This window comes from Schistocerca piceifrons, chromosome 1, assembly GCF_021461385.2.
Source record: "Schistocerca piceifrons isolate TAMUIC-IGC-003096 chromosome 1, iqSchPice1.1, whole genome shotgun sequence".
NCBI lineage: Eukaryota > Metazoa > Arthropoda > Insecta > Orthoptera > Acrididae > Schistocerca > Schistocerca piceifrons.
This window is the reverse complement of record NC_060138.1, coordinates 841,630,870-841,656,278: the sequence shown is the minus strand read 5'-3', so window position 1 is coordinate 841,656,278 and position 25,409 is coordinate 841,630,870. Positions and strand designations below refer to the sequence as shown.

General features: G+C 39.5%; 1 protein-coding gene across 1 annotated transcript in view; it reads left to right on the top strand.

Moving 5' to 3' along the window:
* LOC124775606 (thymic stromal cotransporter protein-like) overlaps window positions 1-25,409 on the top strand; it is a 92,572-nt gene that overhangs the window by 23,020 nt on the left and 44,143 nt on the right. The window contains exons 3-4 of the mRNA XM_047250438.1: window positions 5,192-5,336; window positions 5,419-5,520. Of these exons, the coding sequence (XP_047106394.1) occupies window positions 5,192-5,336; window positions 5,419-5,520 (247 nt within the window). The remainder of the gene's footprint in view (window positions 1-5,191; window positions 5,337-5,418; window positions 5,521-25,409) is intronic.

Below are 25,409 nucleotides of genomic sequence, written 5' to 3'. Positions count from 1 at the left end.
AATTGCAAATACAGATTTGTTAAGGCGTTTCTGCAGTTCTGTGGCGTGCTCCTCCCAACTGAATTTATTATCAAGTTGTAATCCCAGGAATTTAAGACTGTCAACCTCTTGTATCTGCTCTTCTTCATACTTTATGCATATGCTGGATGGAAATCTCTTGCAGGTTCTGAATTGCGTATAGTGAGTTTTTTCGAAGTTTAATGTCAGTGAGTTGGCTTTAAACCATATTAATATCCATGAAAATATCATTATCAGATCTTTCTAGAACTACACTCGACATACTATTTATTGCAATACTTGTCTCATCTGCATGCGATGGCGATTATGCCATATGTCGAAAAAACATCGCTGAAAATTGGAAGAATACTCAGGAAACATAACTGCAAGGGTATGTCCAGCCCACAAGGCAAGATGAAAGCCTTGTTTGGGTCAGTCAAGAGGGCCTAGGATTCTGGAAACTGTGAGTCTATCATATCCCTTGCCAATGTGAGGAAATGTATGTAGGCCAGAGTATCTGATCTGGACAGTACAGGAGAGATGCTTGGAGCGTAATGGCTGCACAGACAATGAAGAGCCAACAAAGTTCGTCATAGTAAAGCATCTAAATCTACGCGGATACTCTGCAAATCACATTTAAATGCCTGGAAGAGGGTTTATCGAACAACCTTCACAATTCTCTATTACTCCAATCTCGTATAGCGCGCGGAAATAATATCTTTCCGTGCGCCCTCTGATTTCTCTTGCTTTGTTATGTTGATAGTTTCTCCCTATGTAGGTTGGCGTCGACAAAATATTTTCGAATTCAGAGGAGAAAGTTGGTGATTGAAATTTCGTGAGAATATTCCGCCGCAACGAGAAACGCCTTTGTTTTAATGATGTCCACCTCAAATACTGTATCGTTTCAGTAACACTCGCTCCCCTATTTCGCGATAATACAAAACGTGCTGCTCTTCTGTGAACTTTTTCGATGTACTCCGTCAGTCCTATCTGGTAAGGATCCCACACCGCGCACCAGTATTCTAAAAGAGGACGGACTAGCGTAGTGTAGGCAGTCTCTTTAGCAGATTTGTTACATTTTCTAAGTGTCCTGCCAATAAAACGCAGTCTTTGGTTAGTCTTACTCATAACATTTTCTACGTGTTCTTTCCAATTTAAGTTGTTCGTAATTGTAATTCCTAGATATTTAGTTAAGTTTACGGCCTTTTGCGTCGCCGTGCAGCAAGCTGATTTCCAGCTTCGCAAGACGACGGTAGACATTTCGCTGCTACCACGGGAGTGCAAATTCGGCCTCCCACTCTTTTCTCCGCCATGATGAATCTCGAGCTGTGACGTCACCTGGCAGCTACTGCAGTTTGTATACAACGGTGTCGATTTGACTGATTTATCGTGTAACCGAAGTTTAACGGATTCCTTTTAGCACTCATGTGGATGACCTCACACTTTTCGTTATTTAGGGTCGACTGCCAATTTTCGCACCGAACAGATATCTTTTCTAAATCGTTGTGCAGTTTGTTCTGATCCTCTAATGACCTTACCGGCCAATAAACGACTGTGTCATCTGCAAACAACCTGCATCTCCCATGGACATGTCAAGATTTATGATGGCACCAACTTTTTGCAACAGTCCAACACCTTCTGGGTTGTATTCTAAAAGAGACTGCAGAAATCTGACTACATAACGAACTACGGTAATAAACAGACAGCAGTTTTCTATAAAGCAAGGCCTGAGAGCCAGCCTTGAGCATGGTCAAAGCACATAGGTAGTCTGCATGGAAATCCATTCCCATCATGGCAGCTGAAGAGGACAAGGACGTGTCGCCACCGCGCCCAGAGTCTCGTGCCTGTTGCTGATGGCAAAGGGACTGAAGATAACAGATCGTGCCCCGTAGGTGTGCTTCCCCCACCATTGCGCCAGGTCCACACCCAGAGACGACCGACTAGAGACCAGTGACAGGAAGCAGGGGCTATAAGGGCAGCGCCCGTCAGAAGACAATCAGTCATCAGAAAAGCCTGAAGACTGTAAGAAGTCTGCTTGCCAAAATATCGCACCTTCTAGTCGATGATACTCAGCTTAATACCCGAGAAACATTCCTAATCTTTCTAAACCTGAAAAATGTAATATCTCATACAAAAACAAGTCTCTCTGTCCTCTTATTCAAAAACAAGTCTCATTTGGCATCGATTTCAATAAACAACTCAGTTGTAATAACCGTTAATAACATCTTTTGATATAACGATATTCTTGAAATGACCAATGAGGAGACACTTGCAAATAATAAAAGCCTGACCTTTCTAAAACACCATCAGATGGAGAGGATTAGCAACGAAGGTAATCCTTTTAATAGTTGATTATGAAAATTTTAAATAGATTAACAAGACATTCTCACTTACACTTGGTTTATTCTACAGTGTGATGAATGGCAGCTTGCTCTAAATGTGGAAAATTGTAAGCTAATGCAGACGAGTAGGAGAAACAATCTTGTAATGTTCAAATACGGCATTAGCAATGAAGCCTATTCCTGAACACTGCCACTTTGATTAAATAGCTAGGCATACTCTAGTAAAGCAACATGGAATCGATTGAGTATGTCATGTCGGTTGTAGGGAAGGTGAGAATGGTCGACTTAAGTTTATTGGGAAAATTTTAGGAAACTGTAGATCATCTAGAATGAAGAACGCATACAGAATACACATGCAACACGTTTTTGAATTATGCTTAAGTGTTTGGGAGCCACACTAGGTCAGATTAAAGGCAGACATCGCTGCACTTGAGATTCGTTACTAGCACGTTCAGTTAAATGCGAGTATTACGGAAATGTTACATTAATTTAGGCAGAGTCGAGGGTAGGAAAAAGATGTTCTTTTTGCAAAAAGCTGTTGAGATAATTTAGAATACCAGCAGACAGACTGCAGAATGATCTTACTATCACCAAATCCTACAGTACCAACACACAAGGCGTGTTTTTTTTTAAGTAAGGTCCGTTTGAACATGAGTACTTCAGAAAGTACATACTTCACTCTATTATTCGACATAGTTGCCAAGTTCGTTCAAACACGTATCATACCTCTCAACCAATTTTAAAATGCCCTCTTCATAAAAACTTGCCACCTGCTCCAATAACCAAGAGTTCACTGCTGTTTTCACGTCATCGTCATCACTGTAACAGTTGCCACTGAGGTGTTGTTTGAGGTGGAGGAACAGATGTTAATCGCTTGGCACAAGATCAGGACTGTAGGGTGGGTGGTCTAAAACTTCCCAGCCACAACTGTCCAATAAATCGCGGGTCTGACCTGCAGTGTGAGGTCTTGCATTGTCATGCAGAAGGACAATTCTCTTTGTCAGCATACCGCGTCTTTTGTTTTGAATCATTCTGGGTTGGCAGTATGTTTCTGCATTGGTAGTGGTTCCTCGTTGCATGAAGTCGACCAACAAAACATCATGTCTATCCCAAACCACCGATGCCATGATTTTGTGCTGGGACAGAGTCTTTTTGGCCTTCACCGTTACAGGCGAGTGTGTGCGTCTCCATTCCATGCTCTGTTGCTTCGATTTGAGCATTATATGCGAAACCCATGTATCGTCTCCAGTTACGATCTCACTCAAGAAGCCATCACCTTCTTCGTGATAACGAGTCAACAACTTCATCGCACACTCAAATCATTGGTTTTTGAGATCCTCTGTTAGGAGTGCACCCAATGGGAGCAAAGTGTCCTAAACTTTAGGTGTCCAAAAACAATGTTGTAAAGCACTGATCTCAACACATCAGGAAATTCGTTTGAGAGACCTGTTATTGTGAAGCGTCTGTTCTCACAAATCCACGCTTCAACTGAAGCCACCAAATCGTCTGTAATCAAAGAAGGGCGACCGGGGCAGTCCTCATCATGGACGTTGTCACGGCCATCTTTGAATTCTCGTACCCATGTACGCACTTTGCTTTCATTCATAACAATAACACTGTACACTTCGCAAATCTGTCCTTGCTGACAAAAACCGTATCACTGAGTGAACCTCACACACGGCGGGCGAGTTGATGGTATTAAACATTTTGAAAGCACAGAACAGAATCGTACAGGTCAGCTACAGAGCTGAAACTGAGCACAGTTGTTCCCGAGGCATGCTGATACACGAGGCACGCGCTCGTTGCGGTATGCGCGCGATCTACTAGTGCCTATAACAAAACGGACCTTACTTAAAAAAAAAAAACACGCCCCGCACTTCCCGCACATGGGCTACAAAGACAAGAAACAATAACCTATGCTTGTATAGAAATACAGACAGTCCTTTTTTCCCTTAATTCATTTGTGAGCGGAACAGGAAAGTGAATAACTAGCAGTAGTACAAGTTAGCCTACTTTTCATCATGGACTGTATAATGCCTTGGGGAGTATGTAATGAGTTGCAAAACTCCGTCAGCAAATTCTGGCCTCTGTGTTGGTGAATGTACTGCAATGTAATTAACGTGTATATGGGCAACCGATGGACTGAAAATAAGAAAGATGTTGACATTGTATCAACATTGAGGGAAGGAGCACTTCCTGAGCTCAGCTAATTTGCATAAAGAAACTAGCCACTGTCTTCCTAAGGGAACCTCTTGACATTCCCCTTACAATAATACAAAACGCAAATCTTGCTGATCAGATGGAAGTTTGAACTATGTTTCTCCAAATGCATGTACATCAACAAATATACTCTGCAAACAACTGTTCAGTGCATGATGGAGGTTACTTTGCATCAAAATCATTTATTCGCCACTATTCTATTTATGTGATGTGAGAGGGAAATGAGACTGAATAGTTGCTTCTGTACATGCTGTTTGGTTATATCTATTCTGAATATCCACATGCGAGATACCTCATGCAATGGAGGAAGTAGAATGGTTGTGCAGTATACTTCAGATACCGCTACTAGTAATTTGCGCTTACCAAACAGAATTTTACAAGAACAATGTCGCCTTCTTCGAGAAATTCCAACTTAACTTCCGTGAACACCTCTGTTACACTTCCTTTTGGGCTACACTGACCTTGTATGATTCTTGAGACAAATCACTCAGTTCTTTTGTCTTTTTCTGTCAGAGTCATAGCATTAATATACTTTCACATCTTTGGCAGACTTTGTTTTTAATTGCTAATCAGTTGTCAAAACATCAGATCTCTTGCTACCCGAAACTGCCATGTGCTTGTTGTTCTCACAGAGTGAAGGCTGTTGCGGTGGTGTGTTTGAGTTGGATTTGGTGCGTGAGGCCTTGCAGTCGTGTCTCAGGAGGAGGCCTTACTATGGACGCACCGTCATCATCATCGTCGTCTTTGTCATCGTGAGCAACATCATCATACTGATTGGTACGGTAATGTCATCCTTTCTTAGCAAACTAGCTGTGTGTTGATAAAATATTAGTCTTTGGCTGTATTTGCTTTGTTGCAGGTGAGGCAAATGTCATGTTCCTGTTTCTCAACCAAAAATTCCATTGGACCATTCAGGATGCACAGCTGTTCCAGTTCTACAATAGCGGCGTGACAGCTATAGGTGAGGTGCAACACACAATGTTTCAATGAGTTCTTACATTTCATTATTTCACAATCATTTGGGGCATTTAAGAACGAGGTGATTGCGGAAGGATGGGACTGTTCTCTTGGTTATGAAACAACAAAAAAGATCAAAGGTGATAATAGTTAGCGGAAAATAAGAAGAGTAATGTTACTGTGTAGCAATATACTCATCGTAGTATCATGAACACACACTTGATGACGCATTTGAAGCACGACCAAAAATTAATATCTAAGCTGCATGTGTATTTAAGGATGGGAAAATAAATTTTAAAATATTAAAGTGCACTCCGAAACTTTTCAAGCAGCTCCCCTAAGTTAGCTTCATACTTACAGGCGGCCCTAGGAAGAACCAAACTGATAACTCAGTGTGTTCTATTTGTGTTCAATAAATGACATTCTGGAACGTAGTGAGGTGCACTGAGATTCAGACCCTAATCCTTGTCTCCTTATGCTCTTCAACCAGACACACCTCACATGCTGCCTCAAGGCTGCAATACGCCAGTATCAATTTCCCAGAGCGCACACTGTGGCAATCAATACAGACGTCAGGCCACACATGCACTATCTGAGCAGAAGTATATGGATGTCTATTAGTGGACATTAATATAGGATGTGTCCACTCTTTGCCTTAGTGACAGGTTGAAGTCTGCTGGGGACTCTTTCAGTGAGATGTCTGAATGTCTGTGGATGAGTGGCAGCCAATTCTTCCTCAAGAACTGAAAGATGTTCCACTGGGTTCAGTTCAGAACTCCAGTTAGGCTACTCCATTCCATTACTGTCCACAAACCATATCCTCTTAGGCAAGGATGGATTGTCATGCTAATACAAACAGTCTTCATTTCCATATTGTTCTGCTACTATACATAGTTCACAATGCTGTAAAATGTGTCCAAATCTTTCCTCATTTAGCGTTTTCTTAAACAATAAGCACAAAACACATCCTTATACATAATACCACCTCCTCTGTACTTCACTGTTAGGTCATTCCATGCCAAGTGGTCTAGGGGTTCCCACATGACCATAATTGATTTTGATGAACTTTTATCAACCACATGTATTTCCAATGAATACTGCTAAAGATCCATAACCATTAATTCAATACTTCCAGAGATTGGTTGGTTACTTCCGAGATTGGATGGTTGGTTGGTTAATTTGGGGGAGGGGTTCAACCAGCGAGGTCATCGGTCCCATCAGATTTGGGAAGGATGGGTAAGGAAGTTGGCCCTGCACTTTCAATGGAACCATCCCGGCATTTGGCTGAAGCGATTTAGCGACGTCATGGAGAACCTATATCAGGATGGCCGGATGCAGGTATGAACCATCGTCCTCCCAGTCCAGTGTGCTAACCACTGGGCCACTTTGTTGGTACTTCTGGAGACATAATCATTTGTTTGACCCAATAATGCAGCTATCAACAGTACGCCTGTGAGTCTTTGTCAACTTTGAGACATAATATTTCCGGCAATAGATCATCTTGTACAACGTTTTGCGCTCTCCTAAGCGAAATAATAAAAAAAAGATTTTGTTGCTGTTTTGCATATGGATAATTTGGAACAAAGTGGGCCAAATAATTGATGCTCGAAAAAATGTGAAGTATTAATTTCTCCGGACGTGATTGCAGGATCCACCTGAAACTTCGCACATAATAATTTAACAATGCAAGGTCGTAGAATATAAAAATTCATTCACCTACTGCTTTCCAGAATTTTACAAACTGAGGGCAAAGTTGACGATTTTTCTAAAGCACCAGTAATGGCTATTTTTGACCCACTATCACAAAAAAGAGTCTTCTGGAAACTCTTTTAAACTATTTTTGTTTGAAAGAACATTGTCTAAACCACCCACGAAAACTACATTTGGTTTTGCAATGAAGAACGACAAGGTGATGCTAGGTGACGCTGGAAAAAATGTGAAGTTTAGCTTTTTCTATTTCCGGAAGAAATTGCGGGAAAAACGTGAAACTTTGCACATGTTAACTCACCAACACAAGGTATTAGAATATAAAATTTTATTCCCCTATTGCTTTCCAGTAGTTTACAAATAGAGGGCAAAGTTGAATCTGAAAAGTCAAAATATGGCTATTTTCTGCGCACTTTTACAAAATGTTTCCTGCAAACTATTTTAAACGTTTCCATTAGAGAGACTCTGTTCGAAACCACTTGCTATATCAGACGTCTTGATGACTAGGAAGTGAGATACAGTCTAACAAACTCGAAAAACTTCATAAAAAAGTGTGTCTTTTGTCAGGACTCATCGTGACATACGAGGGGGGACCCAAAGGTAACATACGAGGGGGGACCCAAAAGAAACCGGACTCAGAGAGGGCGATACCACTCGTAGACGTAGTGCAGGGTTCTCACGCTAGATGGTGTTAGTAGAGACCTTCATGAAACAGCTGTGCAGACGGCGTCAGTGTAGAGCTGAACGTGCAAGTGTGGTATTGTGTTTCTTCGACTGTTGGCGGGTTACCTCTGCGAAGTCGTTATGGCAACTTTAAAAGAACAAACAGTGTGTGTGAAATTTTGTTTCCTGCTTAAAAAAACTGCAACGGAGACACACCAAATGCTTCAGGAAGCTTTCCAGGAGGACGCTATGAGCCGCACACAGGTTTTCGTGTGGTTTGGGCGCTTTAAACGTGGTGAGATGTGTGTTGAAGACCAAGCTCGTTCTGGACGCCCTTCAACATCGCGAAATGAGGAGAACATTAAAAAGGTCCGCCAGAAAGATCAATGAGGATCGTCGCCAAACGATCGACCAAATTTCAGCAGAGACAGGAATCAGCTGGAGCTCATGCCAGTGGATTTTGAGTGAGGATTTGTACCTGAGACGTGCTGCTGCTAAATTTGTTCCGCGCCTTCTCATACAGGAGCAAAAAACCATCTGCAAAAATGTGTGTCAGGACTTGAAAACAGAGATTGCACGTGATCCAAACTTCTTGAACAAAGTCATTACAGGGGATGAGAGTTGGTGTTACAGGTATGACCCAGAAACCACTCAAGTGTCAAGCCAGTGGAGGACTCCCAACTCTCCCAGACCAAAAAAAGCAAGGCAAGTGAGGTCAAATGTGAAGACGATCATCTTTGTCTTTTTTGATGTTCGTGGAATTGTGCATCAGGAATTCGTACCCCCTGGCCAGACTATTAACCAGCACTTTTACTTGGATTTGGACGTTTTAAGGTGTCTGCGAGAGGATGTGAGGAGGAAACGCCCGGAACTTTGGCGATCAGGTGACTGGTTTCTGCATCACGACAACGCTCCAGCACACACGGCCTTACAAGTGACCCAGTATTTGGCATCTCAGAGGTGGTCCGTCGTTCCCCACGCTCCGTATTCGCCGGACCTAGCCCCGTGCGACTTTTTCCTATTTCCACAAATGAAAAAAACGTTAAAAGGGGAGCATTATAACGATGTGGAGGTGGTAAAAACAGTTTCGCAAAGGGTACTGGACAACATCAAACTTGAAGAGTTCCAAACATGCTTCCAACAGTGGGAAAATAGACATGACAAGTGCATCGCATGTAATGGAGAGTATTTTGAAGGTGACTGAAGTAATTTTGTAAAAAGGTTCATCAATAAATTTTTTATGACAATCCTGTTTCTTTTAGGTCCCTCCTTGTATTTCAATCTGTTATAACTACAAATAAAACTGGTTACAAACGTAACAAACCAACTGTCTATTACACAGGCAGGAGAGATCATGATAGTAAACTGTTGCATAACAACTGCAGCACACATCGTATACCGTATTAGCCTGAAGGTTACATGTTGTGTAAATAATGCCTAAGTTCACAGCAGTCTTCTTGACAGTTTTTGGAATTTATTCCTGCCATAGATAATTATTAGTACATCATTTTATTGTGTAATGCTACTGATGTGCTAGTTTAATTCTGGTTTAAGGTATGGTGCACTTGTGTTAGCATAGTTTGCAGTTAATGTGGAACGTTCGTGTACATATGAAACATTGTATAAGTGTTTTGTTATGGTTCATGCTTTCTTAAAAATGCTGGATCCTTTTGAAGTGAGAAAACCAGCATCTTCATTGCCTTTGGAACCATGCCCAACAGCTGTGCGACAGCAGCCATGGGTGAAACTTTCTTCACCACATGTTCCCAAACCTGACAAAGGTTCCTTTACACTTCACCCCAAACTGATGATACATTTATACAGGCCTAAGAGACAGAGGCCAAAGCTAGAAGAGGTCTCATTTAGGATCTTAAGCTTATGTTTACTTCAAGCTACTTGAATGTTTTTCAGCATTCACTAATTTGCTGTAGGATGTCACGAGGAAATCAATAGTCTCGGCCAGATGATGTCACTGATGGCAAGAAATTTTGATAAGACAGAACCCAAAAAACTACTGTTAAAATGTGATTACCTCAAATTATTAGAACCGCAAAAAAGAGAAACTATTCTTTTTACGGAATTTCCATTCCATTCCATTTTTTATAAAAAGAATTTTGTAGAGGTGAATGCCAAGGGCGTACCCAGGATCTGAACTGTTGGAGGGGGAGGGGGGGGGGGGGGCAGGTCATACTAGTCTCAGGAAACAAGGACTCGAGACAACATACAGCATTTCTTATTAAATAAAACAGTAAACTAGTGAAAAACTGCGAATATCTTACAGGGGGGGGGGGGGGGGGGGCAGCTGCCCCCCCCCCACCTTGCCCCTCGCTGGGTACGCCCATGGTGAATGCTGTAGAGGTGTCTAGAAAACAAAAAAGACTACGGTACTTACTTGCAATTTTTCAAACTCGAGTTCATTTCCTAGTCATCGGGACTTTTAATATTATCTTCCACAGAGCATACTAAACAATTGCAGAACATAATAAGAAAACATTAGATTTAATTTGAGTACCGGTACCAGCACAATATGGGCGCACTTCTCTGCATCTCCACCTTGTTTTCTCTTGTAGGACCTTACATGCTCGCATTACAAAACTAAAAATTGTGTCTTAGTTAGTTTAGAATACGGTCTTTCTGGTGAAAATGAGTTGAAAGAGATCGCAGAAAACTTTTTTTGTGAATTTGGTCTAAAAACGGCCATTTTTCGAATTTTTAGAAAAATCGTCATGTTTGCCTTCAGTATACAAATTGTTATAAAGCAGTAAGAGAATAAAATTTTATATTCTAAGACTTTGTGTCGGTGAGTTATTACGGGCAAAGTTTCAAGTTTATCCCACAGTTATTGTCGGAGTTAGAAGAAGCTAAACATCACATCTCTTTCTAGGGTCTACTTTTTTTGTACGACTTCGTTTCACATTCTTATTTTTTAGAGCCTTTTAAGCTTGCATTACAAAACTAAATATAGTTTTAGGTGGTTTAGAATAGGGTGCTTCTAATCAAAACAGATTAGATGAGTTTACAGAAGACTCTTTTTTGTAATAGTGGGCCAAAAATAGCAATTTCTAGCGTTTGTAGAAAAATCATCAACTTCAATCACAATTTGTAAACTACTGGAAAGCGGTAGCAGAATGACATTTTATATTCTGAGATCTTATATTAATAAGTTATTATACGCATAGTTTTAGGTGGACCCCGTAATTAGTTCCGGAGATATTTAAAGCTAAACTGCACATTTTTTCGAGTGTCTATTTTTTTGGCCCACTTTGCTTCAAGTCGTCTACACGCAAAACGCCCAGGTAATCTCTTTTTATTATTTCGCTGAAGAGAGCGCAAAAAGTTGTACAAGATGACCCAGTTTTGTTACTTTCAAGAAAATATTACCGGAGATATTATGCCTGAAAATGACCGAAGACTCACGAGTGCCCTGTTGATAGCTGCGCCATGGGGTCAAACAAATGATTAAGTCTCTGGAAGTATTGAATTGATGATCATGAAATTTCAATCATGTTCATTGGGTACATATACAAAATTTCATCAATATCTGTGATGGTCATGTGGGAAATTTTGCCAAAATTATAGTACTTGGAATGGAATGGCCCTGTTGGCACTGCACATGGTGACAGGTTATGTTCTCCAGGCTTTGGCCAAACCAAAACCCTTCCACCAGGTTGCCACAGGGTATAGTGTGATTCATCACTAAAAATTACTTGTTTTTCAGACATCCACTGTCCAGTGGCACCACTTTTTTACACAACTTCAACTGTCACTTAGCATTAACTAAAGACATGTGTAGCTCATGCGATTTTTTATGGTCACCATCTATAATGCTCGATGGTACCTGTCTACCAGTACATGAGATATGCCTGGTCTTGATTCAGCTGTGGTTATCCCTTTGCGTTTCCACTTCACAGTCACATCACCAACAGTCGGCTAGGACAGCTTTAGAAGGGCTGAAATTCCCCCGATGGATTTGTTACTCAAGTGACATGAAATGGTTAGACCACATTCAAAGTCTGTGAGCTCTCATGACTACTCATTCTGCTGTTACTGCATCTCTGCTGACTGCACCATAATCCCCACCTCCTTTCACACCAACAGGTCTGCCGCTCATGGTGTCTAGAGGTGAGTTCCACACTGTACAGAGATGTATGGTTACTTCTGATCAGATAGTGAATTGTCTTAGTCACTTGTATTCAAAAACGCTTCTGAGCCATGATGTAGATGCTCAACAGATTGTAAGACATTCATACTTAAAGACGTCTGTGGACTACCCAATCCCAGTCCCTTGGATGTGGCGTACTCTGAGGTGGGCTGTAGACATAATGTACAGGTGCACTTGGTAGTGATTCCTGAGATGGAGTGAGAGAAGCTTCACAAACATGAACACGGCAGTACTGTCGATATATCATGTACCAGTCATTTGAGGTATCAGTACTTGATAGAATCAAAGCTCCATTCACATCCTCAATGAAGCCCTTGGACTGACAACATGGCCTTTACTCCAATAATTGTCTGTGGATTACACAGGTCTTCATGTGCTGGTAACAGGAATACATTGGCAGCAGAAATATGTAGCAGAGGTAAACATTAGTTTTCTTGGCAGCCATTTGCCAAACACAGGGGTGTAATAGCACAAACACAAATACTCAAGTACCATTTCTACAAGTTCCATGGGAAATGACCAGGAAACTAGGGTGATCTGATCTTGACAGCGGGCAGATCTTGCCTGTCCAGAACTTGCATCCATATTCACTGTACATGCATTGGAAACAGCACCTGTATGTAGTTCTCATGGGGTCTGCTTAGAGGATTCACTGCAGACTGCTGGCTAAAGGTGCTCCCCTTCAAGGAGTGCAGTTTTTTAATAGGATATCTGCAATAATAGATTCGGCAAAGCTAATGCCTGCTGGTTGAGTATGCAGTGCATGTCCAAGTATGTCCAATATATTTCTTTTCAATAGTCTATTTTTTGTCCTTGTATTTTCTTCTGCTCTTAGAAAGAACTCACTGCATTTAGTGGCCAGTGATTTCAATATAACATCATCTGTCTCATAGCTAATGTCACGTGCAAGTTTGATAGCATTTGCCTTATTGAAATTACTCATTTAATGCCTAATGATTTTCCAAATCCCCTTCGCTTTTATTTCTGAACTTTTAAATTCTCTGTAGATAATACATAGGTTTTGCTTTTTTTATGACAAACTGAAAAATTTTGCAGTATCACTTGTAGTGTACTGCTAAGTCTTGATTACAACTAGTCCTCTGATTTAAGTAAAGCTCTCTATTCCTGGCACAAGATACTGTACTTTGATCTCAGATGTTAGCCATCCTTTCTCGTAGTTTCTGCTACAACTATCCCTTATGCAAGGTAAAGAGAAACTGGATTCATTGTGTTTTGGAATGAATTAAATTTCTACACTGTGAACTTACTAAACTTTTTCCCATTATGTTTGCAGTAAACTCTTTCTCAACATTTTTGTGACTAAATGAATTATAATTTTGAAATATTGGTGTCCTGCTTCTGGAATGGTTTCTGAGAGAGGCCATGTTTTAAAGTTTGATTGTTGTTTATAGTTCTATATTTGTTTTATATGGGATGTATATGTCCCGCTGGAGAAGAAATAAATGACTCCCTAAATTTATTCTTCCTTGAATCCAATGAGACATGTACATCCCATTTAAAATGACAATTTTACTAGGAATTGGGATATTTAAACAAAAGAGAGTAAGAACCAGTATTGTATCAAACAAATTCCAAGATAATAAGCTATTTATAATTTTGTCAACTGCTCACCACTGGAAAGTTGTACAATTCATCACAAGAAAAAGCTAGAGATGGTACAACATCAGCTATATCCTGCCATGTATTCACAGCAGAATACACAGCTGTAATGGGAGCTGTAGACTGGGTTGACCAGCAGAGAGAAATCTATGCTATTGGCAATAGATCACTCAAACAGTGGCATTGTCTTTCTTTTGGATGTTGCTATAGTAAACAGTTTCATTATGTGGGACTGTAATAACAGAGGAATGTGACCAACTTTCTTTTCACCTTGCTTTTGCAAGGCAGCTCTCAACTGGGAGAAATATAAAGAAATTTATGTACACTCCTGGAAATTGAAATAAGAACACCGTGAATTCATTGTCCCAGGAAGGGGAAACTTTATTGACACATTCCTGGGGTCAGATACATCACATGATCACACTGACAGAACCACAGGCACATAGACACAGGCAACAGAGCATGCACAATGTCGGCACTAGTACAGTGTATATCCACCTTTCGCAGCAATGCAGGCTGCTATTCTCCCATGGAGACGATCGTAGAGATGCTGGATGTAGTCCTGTGGAACGGCTTGCCATGCCATTTCCATCTGGCGCCTCAGTTGGACCAGCGTTCGTGCTGGACGTGCAGACCGCGTGAGACGACGCTTCATCCAGTCCCAAACATGTTCAATGGGGGACAGATCCGGAGATCTTGCTGGCCAGGGTAGTTGACTTACACCTTCTAGAGCACGTTGGGTGGCACGGGATACATGCGGACGTGCATTGTCCTGTTGGAACAGCAAGTTCCCTTGCCGGTCTAGGAATGGTAGAACGATGGGTTCGATGACGGTTTAGATGTACCGTGCACTATTCAGTGTCCCCTCGACGATCACCAGTGGTGTACGGCCAGTGTAGGAGATCGCTCCCCACACCTTGATGCCGGGTGTTGGCCCTGTGTGCCTCGGTCGTATGCAGTCCTGATTGTGGCGCTCACCTGCACGGCGCCAAACACGCATACGACCATCATTGGCACCAAGGCAGAAGCGACTCTCATCGCTGAAGACGACACGTCTCCATTCATCCCTCCATTCATGCCTGTCGCGACACCACTGGAGGCGGGCTGCACGATGTTGGGGCGTGAGCGGAAGACGGCCTAACGGTGTGCGGGACCGTAGCCCAGCTTCATGGAGATGGTTGCGAATGGTCCTCGCCGATACCCCAGGAGCAACAGTGTCCCTAATTTGCTGGGAAGTGGCGGTGCGGTCCCCTACGGCACTGCGTAGGATCCTACGGTCTTGGCGTGCATCCGTGCGTCCCTGTGGTCCGGTCCCAGCTCGACGGGCACGTGCACCTTCCGCCGACCACTGGCGACAACATCGATGTACTGTGGAGACCTCACGCCCCACGTGTTGAGCAATTCGGCGGAACGTCCACCCGGCCTCCCGCATGCCCACTATACGCCCTCGCTCAAAGTCCGTCAACTGCACATACGGTTCACGTCCACGCTGTCGCGGCATGCTACCAGTGTTAAAGACTGCGATGGAGCTCCGTATGCCATGGCAAACTGGCTGACACTGACGGCGGCGGTGCACAAATGCTGCGCAGCTAGCGCCATTCGACGGCCAACACCGCGGTTCCTGGTGTGTCCGCTGTGCCATGCGTGTGATCATTGCTTGTACAGCCCTCTCGCAGTGTCCGGAGCAAGTATGGTGGGTCTGACACACCGGTGTCAATGTGTTCTTTTTTCCATTTCCAGGAGTGTATTTTATTTATTTCATGTTCCGTAGATCTCATATTGTGAGCACGTCACATGAGATGTGGAACGGGTCAAACATACAAAACAACAAACATACAAAAAGATACAAAACAGTCTTCATTAAATATATAAAAAATGTTCTACATAACTGCATATAGTTAATACAAAGTTTAGAGGAAAAGCAGATATTGTACATATAACAGCAGATTTCTTTGAGTGTTAATACAAAATTTCATGTTTTAATTTGGAGAAAAATTGCAAGCACATTTCTATGATAACAAGATGGATAATTCTATCTAAATGCTATTTCCCCTTTTGCATCATAAAACTCTTCTAATGTATAAACAGAGATATTTAACAAATATTTCTTTAGTTTTGCTTTAAAAAGAGATTAATTTTCTCTTAAACATTTTATCTGGTCAGGGAGATGCTTAAACATTTTTGTTCCTGACCATTTGACACCTCTCTGAACAACTGTCAGGTTCTTAAGTTCACAATGAGGATTTTATTTCCCTCTTGTATTATATTTGTGATAGTTCTTATTTGATCGAAATTGTGCAGGGTCCTTAATTACTGAACACATCAGCAAATATATGTACTGGGACACAGTGGTCATTATTTGCAGCTTTTCGAAAAGGTTATGGTATGATGTCCTAGGGGGTACTCTGCACATAATTCTAATAGCCCTTTTCTGGGCCACAAAAATTTTCTTTGACAAAGCTAAATTTCCCCAGAAGATAACTCCGTAACACATAACGGAGTGAAAATACCCGTAGTATTCGGACTTCATAGTGGTTAAATCTCCAATGGAAGACATCATTCTGATAGCATACATAGCCAAGCTCAATTTTTTTTAGGGTCTGTTGCATATGGAAGGAGCAGATAAAATTTGTCTTACTTGAGTTTAGAGAGAGACCATTAACACTGAACCAGTTAATCACTTCAGAGAGTATGTTGTTAATTGACTCCTCAAAATTAACATCTGATTTTCCACTTATGAAGATGGTGGTATCGTCAGCAAAAAGAGTAAATTTGCAGGCAGGCTTGCACACAATAGTAAATCATTTATAAACATCAAAAACAACAGTGGCCCCAGAATTGAGCCTTGAGGCACACCACAACTAATAGAAGTCCATTCAGACTGAGTGGAGGTATCCCTTGACTCATCTTAGCTGTTTAAAATTACTTTCTGTTTTCTTTCCTGAAGATAAGATTGCAGCAAGTTACCTGCGACACCCCTTATTCCAAGTAGTTTGGCTTTCTTCATGAGAATGTGGTGATCTACACAATCAAATGCCTTTGATAAGTCACAGAAAACACCAATTCCTATCATTTTTTTATTTAGACATTCAAGTACTTCATTTGTAAGTGCATACACTGCATCCTCAGTTGAACAGCCCCTTTGAAAGCCAAACTGGCTCCTGTTGATAAGTCTGTTCATTTTCTAGAATTTTAGAGAAGGCTGTTAACAGTGAAATAGGGCGGTAGTTAGTGAACTCAACTCTATCACCCTTCTTGTGTAGGGGCTTCACAATGGCATACTTGAGTCTTTCAGGAAAAGTGCCTTGTTGAAATGAAGCATCAAAAATATGGCACAGAATATCACTAATCCATTAACATGAAAATTTTAATAAATTATTGGATACATTATCTACTCCTGCAGAGTTCTTCCACTTTAAAGACCAGATCACTGTTTGAATTTCCTCTACAATGATAGCATTAATGTACATTTCTGGTAATATGTTGGAGTATGCATCCTGACATAAAGTCATAGCTTCCTCAACAGAGGGCCTACAGCCAATTTGTTGGGTTACTGACAGGAAATGTTTGTTAAAAATTTCAGCCAAACTTTTTTGATTTTCTCTTAAGTTACCCCCATGCCTGCTTTTTAGGTCATCTGTGTCGCTTGTTTTTGTCTTTGTCTCACTTTTTATAATGATCCAAATTGTTTCCATTTTATTATTAGATTTATCTATTTCCTCCTTATAGAAAAGGGCTTTTGACTTCTGCATTGCTTTCTTTAAAATTTTGCAGTACAATCTATAATGATTCCATTTTTGTGTATTTTTAGTTGTTCTGATTTTAGCATAAATTTCTCTCTTAGTTTTGCATGACTGTTTAATATCTTCTGTGATCCAAGGCTTACTTACGGAATTTGGATTAATATTTTTGACCCATTTCTTTGGAAAAGATTCTTCGAAAAGGACAGAAAAATCATTTATAAAATAGTTAAATTTGTCATTAACATTATCAATGTTGTAAATAAAGGACCAGTCTATTAGCTGCAACTTACAGTTGAAGGATTCTTTTGCCTCTTTGTTCATTATTCTTATACATTTCCACTGGGGAGATAGTTTAACAAGAGGGTTAACACTGTAAAGAGTGATTAATTGACCATCATGGTCTGTGAGACCATTTATAACCTGGTTTACATTAATGTTCTGGTGTCTACTTACATTTAAAAATACATTGTCTATCATAGTTTGGGAATCTGGTGTGATTCTAGTGGGAAAATTGATTACTGAATTCAGATTATAAGTGGACATCACATTCTGGAAGTTACTTCTATTGCTATTATCAGTCAGACAGTCTACATTAAAATCACATAAGGCTACAAAATCCTTTGTTTTTGAAAATAAAACTGACAATACCTGGTCCATGAGACTAAAAAACATTTTTATATTTCCTGATGTTGACCTGTAAACAGCCAGGACTATTAATGAATTGAGATTAGTTTTTATTTCAGTAAAACATCCATCAAAATGGGAAGGCAACCATTCATTACAAAAGATCCATAAGTTTGTGTAGTTTTCCATTTCATATCAAACCAAGGGAAATAAAATAAGATTATAGCATCAAATAACATAAGTAAATGTATAAATCTAGGCACAAATATGAACAAAAGGTACAACTAGAACTTCTTTGTATACATTGACAATAAATCAAAACCACTATATGATTGTAAAAGTGTTTTATAAATAAATATGTGTACAAACATATATATTTCTAGCAAACATTGTAAGAAAGACAATAAATATCTTTAATGGGCTGAACTATAGTAGACACAAAAAAATACATAAGACCACGAAAACAAAATGCACACAATGCATAACTTAAAGAATTAAGTGATGTCTCATGCATTAGGCACCAAACAATGAGCCTTTTGGCTCCAAACAGTTGATACATTCAACACTAATCACACCACCACACAGGTGGTACTTTCATATACCTGTAAACTCAAGGAAATGAATTTACATGTGAAGAATATATGTCCCACTGGTCACAGAAGGGATAATAGTGTGATGGAAAGAGCATTTATTGTTTTATGAACTTGACATCCACATCTACCTACATACTACAAAATCACCATACAGTGCATAGTAATGGTGTGGGATACCTTATACTGCAAATTGTCATTCCCTTTCCTGTTCCACTAGTAACTGAACAGAGGAACAAACAGTAGTTTATATGGCTCTGTACAAGCCCCAATTTCTCTACCTTTACTTCATAGACCTTACATTAAATTTTCATTGTTTGTAGTAGAATCAATCTACAGTAATAAGTAATACACATGAATGACATTTTATCTCCCCTTTTAAATAGATCTATTGTAGTAATCCTTTTCATATCCTTGGCACTTTAATATACAATTTTACTTTCTGGTGAAAATATTGTTTTGAGTAGTTTGTTTGTTTTTCTTTAGTAACTGCAAGTTCAAGCTGCCTGTTGTTCCATGATTGTGTATAAAACTATTAGTGAAATACTTGCAATTTGATATGCACAGCAGATTGCTAAATGTAGCTAATTACTTGGCACAGTAAGGATACACAGTTTTTTAAAATAGTTCTTTACATTGTGCCTCACAACTATTTTTGGTTATTATTCTAATGATCCTTTTCTGCAGTTTGAAAACTGCATCAATGTTTTGTGCCTCTTCTCCAAAGAAAAGGATCCCATAGCTAAGAAGTGAGTAAACATAAGAATACTTCAGCTATTACAAACTTATGATAGATCTCTAAGGGCATAAATGCTGATGACATTCAATTTGCCAGCATCTTTGTGGGTTGACTCCATGTTAATTGACAATCAGTGTACATTCCTAAAAGTTTTATGTTTGTCACACAATCTATATGTTTATTATATTATCTGTGCTTAATGTGATAAGAGTTGTTTTCTCTCTCTTTTTATGAAGTGTCTTCTATTTGTTTTTGTTCAAAGTTAATTTATTGCCTATTGCTCAATTGTAAACATCTTTGAGAGTTTCATTTGCCTTTTTTATTAACAGTTCTTATGTTTTATACATGACTCATCAACAAAGAGAACTTTTTCTCCATTTGTTATACTATCTGGAAACTCAGATCAGAATTGGACCTAATACATTATTTCAAGGCACCCCTATATTTTTATATGTTTCTTGTCTGACAATTGTTTTACTAGAAAATTATCATCCACACACAAGTGAAATATCTCTCTCTCTCTCTCTCTCTCTCTCTCTCTCTCTCTCTCTCTCTCTCTTCTGTACCCTAAGGTAATACTCAAATCACTCATTTGCTATTCCTCTTATGCCTGGTGTTCTACTTTGTTTAGTTGTGTTTTATGGTCAACAGTATCAAAAGCCTTGTACAAGTCTAATAACATGTTTGTAATATGGACATCTATGTCAAGAGTTTCAAATACCCCTTTTGTTAACTCTTGTTATGGCTGATATTGAATTTCTCCCACTCTGAAAACCAAAATGTTCTTCACTAAAAAGTTTTTTTTCTTAATAATGTAACACATTGTTCTATCGTTCATGATTGATTCAATTATTTTTGAGAATTCTGACAGTAGTAAAGCTGATATGTAATATTATACACTTTCTGCATTACCTTTCTTTAGTAAGTGCACAACTCTTGCATGCCTTAGGTAATCTGGAAAAATACTTTAACTAAATGAGTCATATATAATGTTTGTTAAGGGGATTTGTGTGCTGTCTATGCAGAGTCTGGAACATTAACTATGCCTACTTAGTTCTTATATTTTAGTTTCTATAGTGTTTTCCTGACTTCAAGCTCTGTTGTGGGAAACAGCATAATTGTGCTGGCAGTTTAATTCATTGAGGATTTTTGAGGGATTTTGTCACAATTTTCTTGCATTACCATAGAAATAGTCATTAAAAAAAATTCCTGTTCCTGAGGATTTGCTGTTACTCTACCAGACCTTTTGTCCTTGACCTTTTTTTCCCAGCAAGCAGTACCATCCTATATAGCTTTTCATATCTGTGATAGTGATATAGGAACTGTGAACTAGTGTAATGCTTTTGCAATGAACAGAAATTTAAATGTTTGGGAGGACTTCCTAATATCTGCTGCAGTTACTGATGTATTTTCCTTAGCTGCTACTGCGGAGGTGGGTTGTTTTTGAAAGTGTCTCCTCAAAAATCAATTTAAACAGTGTGCAGAATTTAGAGAATAGGTGAATTTCCATTGTTTTCCATACACACTTCATCCCACATTTGTTTTGCAAATATCATAGAAAAAAATGTGTAATTTATGCTCCTGGGTGAACTATTTGTAGGCTAACAGTTTTGCAGATTTTACTGAGTCTGTCTTTGGCTTTATTATCTGACTGTCATGATCAGAGAGGCAAAGTTTTGTTTTTAAATACTTTACAATATCCCACATCGGTATTTGTAAGCACATGCTGCTGCTGAACTTTTTGAAACTCTCGTAACAGTGTTTACCATTTCTGTCCTGTCAAAATTAGTATCCATATCTCCACATATTATTGTGTGAGATGGTTCTGGGTGGAAAAATTGTGAAAAAAGCAGTCTTGAAGTACATTTAGCATGCTACTCATTGGCTATTCTTCTTAACTTTTGAAATGACCTTCAGCTTGAGTATAAGACACCCTGTAATATGAAATGTACAATGTGTTGTCAGTGTGAAAGTAGTCTTAATACTCTCTAAAAATGATATGAAAGTATTTAATGAAATGTTAATTTTATTGTTGACAAACATTCTTCAGTGAAGAGTTAACGTTACCTTTCCTGAGGCTCTCCTTCGGCATTGTGTATGGTGTTCGAAGCTTCACTGTGTACGTGTTGTGACAGAAAGGCATTGGCTGGTGTACTCCAATTGGTGCACACCACCCAAAGAGTGCCTCAGACAAATAATAATATAACACAAACAAATATCTGCACTAGCACATAATACAACATGTAAAAAAAATACATCCCTGTGAATTATTTGAAACATACCCTTTACCATAACATTGATAAATGACATCTTTGCTCACTTATAGATGATGAGAGAATGGAAAGCTTCACATCTCTGACTCTTGAGGGATAAATCCCAAATTTAGCCACATGAAATTCTGTACCTCTCATATGTTAGTGTTGGATGCTGAAACTCATTATTTTAGAGCTTCAGTTAATTTGTTGAAGAAAGTATCCACATTTCCACTAGGTGAACAGTACACACACAGAATTATTAACTGTTTATGGATACCTAGCTATGTTAGTTCAGCAGCATTTTATCTGCACTAATTAGGGTCCCAACTTCTCTAGCTGTAAAATCTGTGCCATTTATGATATAAATACGTGATTTCCCAACCCTTTAAGATACCCTCCAGTCGGAACTTGTGGTAACACTATTAGCTGTATTTCATCATATCTGCACCAGTGCTCTTTAATGCACACTGCTGTGCTGTTCAAAGACTGTAATTTAACTTCAAGCTGGTGTCCTTTATTTTTAATAGATTGTGTACTGTGATGAAGGAAAGATAATTCTGAACAAATTTCTGTGATTTTTGTCCATACAATTTCTTTTTCTCTCTCATAATCAATGAATGTGGACATAAAACTGAACTATGTCATCAAATCCGTGTGTCCAGGAATGTTGACATATGGCATCATTCTGTTGCATGATAATGCCTGTCCACATATTGTCAAGGTTGGTTCAATTACACTGCAGAAGTTTTGATGAGAAGGCTTTACATATTCTTCATACAGCCCTGATCTCCCTCCGATCAATTTTTCTATTCTTGGAGCCTTCTAAAATACATTGGTTGCTGCCAATTTGCTTTAGACAAAGAGATGCATACCTGGATTCAGTTATGGTTCCATAGGGAACTGCAAACATTTTTCTGTGAAGGCACTGAACATCATGTCTGACAATGGGCTAAATGTATTAAAAATTATAGTAATTACTTTTGACATAATATACAATTTACTCACTTTTCCCATCTGTATTGTTTCCATTTGACTGCCCCATATAAAACTATATGAATATTATAAGATGTATTACCTCCAGAATATTTTATACAAGAGGATGCCATTATTATTAAGCCATGTAGTAGAACTGCATGACCTCAGGAAATGTAACAGCTGTAGTTTCCCCTTGTTTTCAACCATTCACAGTATCAGCATAGCGAGGCTATGTCGGCTAATGTTTTAAAGGCACTTCAATGAATCTTACAGGATATCATCCACTCAACTTCTGGAAAGGCTGCTGCCCATTTTCAGGAAGCATATGCTGCCTTCCCCACAGATACCCCTCTGATGAGGCTGCATCTAGGGAATGGCTGTCTGTATTACAGAGACATGCAAACCACCCCACTTCAGTTAGGTCTGTGGTTCATGGGAGTGTTGCATTACATTTTTGTACAAATGCCTTTCAATTTTTCAATTTTCTATCAATTTTCAGTTTTCTACCTGCTCTTTCTTATTTAACAAGCTCTTTATGGTTTGATGAAGAGTCCAGATGTATTTTATATGATTACCTTTGGCGTTGACTCAGCTCCCATTTCTTTATTTCTGTGCTGTTTGTTGTAGCTGTGTCAACAGTTATTTGGTAGCTCTGTCTTTCAGAAAGAAAAAATTTTTAAAAAAAAGGTCTAGTGAAAGTATTGGAAACCAAATCACAGGAATAGACAGACAGTTCTCTGGTTACACTAAATTCTTGTTAAAGTGTACTTTAAATGTTCAGAAATGCAAAATTGTACCCTTCAGAAAATGAAAAAAAAAAACATAGTATTCTATGACTATAACATCAACTCATATGAATACCTGGGTTTATCACTTTGTAGAGATACAAAATGGAATCATCACATAGGCTCATCTTGGATAAAGCAGATGGCAGCGATCAGTTCATTGGTAGAATGCTGGGGAAATGAAATCAGTCTACAAAGGAGACTGCTTACAAATCACTCATGCAACTTGTCCTAGAATATTGCTCAAGTGTGTGGGACCCATACCAAATAGGATAACAGGGAATATTGAATGTACACAGAGAATGGCAGTACCAATGATCACAGGTTTGTTTGGCCCATAAGAGAAAAAAGTCATTTGCCCACCATATCTAGGGTAGCTTTTCATCACCCTCCCAATCTCCACAATATTCTTGTCAGACCCTATCCTCCTTCTGCACCATCTCCCTACCCTATGACTCCTACACTCCTACCCCTGTGACCATTCCTGCTGCAAGACCTGCCGTATGCACCCTCCTAGCACCACTTATTCCAGCCATGTAACTGGCAAAACATATACTATCAATGGCAGAGCCCCTTGTGTAATGACATATGTCATATACCAGCTATTACGTAAACCTGTTCGGCCTTTTACATCGGCATGACTACCACCCAGTTATCAGTCAGGATGAATGGGGCATAGGCAGAGGGTGTATACAGCCAACACACAATATCCTGTCACAGAGCATGCTGTACAACATGACAGTCATGATCTTGGTGTCTGTTTCACCTCATGTGCCATCTGGATTCCTTCCCCATACACCAGTTTCTCAGAACTTCGCAGGTTCTCACCACCTGCCTGGCCTTAATTTATGTTAATTCCTTCTGTCTCAGCATTTCTTCACAGTAAGTAATCCTTTCCTCACTTCATTTTAGTTTTCTACGTCTTTTATTTTCTGACATATCTATTTTTTGCTGTCCCCCATCCCACGTCTGTTACATACAATGCACTTAGCTTTTCACTCTTATTCACTCATGCATGATGTTTTAGTAGTAATCTCTGTCTTGCATCTTACCTTATCTTCCACCTTTAAGCTCTCAGGTTTTCAAATCTTGCCCAGTACAGACCCCAAATCAATCTTTTCTTCTCGTTCCGTCCGGTAAGTCTCCCTTGACCTGGGCTTCTGGGTGGCTTTTCTGAACTTCAACCCTTTCCATAAACCTCTCCAGTCATTTTCCTTCCCTTCTCTTCCTTCCCCTTTAACTCTTCTACAAGAAGAAGAAGCCATTCACCCCAAAAGCTTGTAAAAGTTAAATCCTTTTGTGTGTGTGTGTGTTCCCCTGCCTCTTCTTGGTGAGTAGACTTTTTATCTATCCATTTACATTAGATTCATAACTTTGTAACATAAGCTTGTTTTGTATTGTTTTATTTATTATGTGTCCCTTCTATCTTACACAGGATCCCTTGTAGAAAATGCATCTCTCTCACTTATATTCTACTCAGCTTTGTCCAGGTCCAACATCCCATTCAGCAGGTCAAAATTGGTAGATAATATGATTTTTGTATTATCATCTTTAATTTGGAAAGTATTTTCAATTCCTAATCATGTCTGATACACAATAATAAAATTTTGAGCAACTTTCTGTCCTCTTCCTTGATGATTCCTTTTCTGCCTAGCTAATTTCCTAGATATTTAAAAGCATCTGCTTCTTTAATAAGTATTTCCTTACAACTTACATCTTTCATTATTTTCATTTGCCCTGCTAATTTCCATTACCTTACTTTTATTTAAACTTCTGCTTCAGACTACAAGTAGTAGAGTACTGGTGGTGGTGGTTAGTGTTTAACGTCCCGTCGACAACGAGGTCATTAGAGACGGAGCGCAAGCTCGGGTTAGGGAAGGATTGGGAAGGAAATCGGCCGTGCCCTTTCAAAGGAACCATCTCGGCATTTGCCTGAAACGATTTAGGGAAATCACAGAAAACCTAAATCAGGATGGCCGGAGACGGGATTGAACCGTCGTTCTCCCGAATGCGAGTCCAGTGTGCTAACC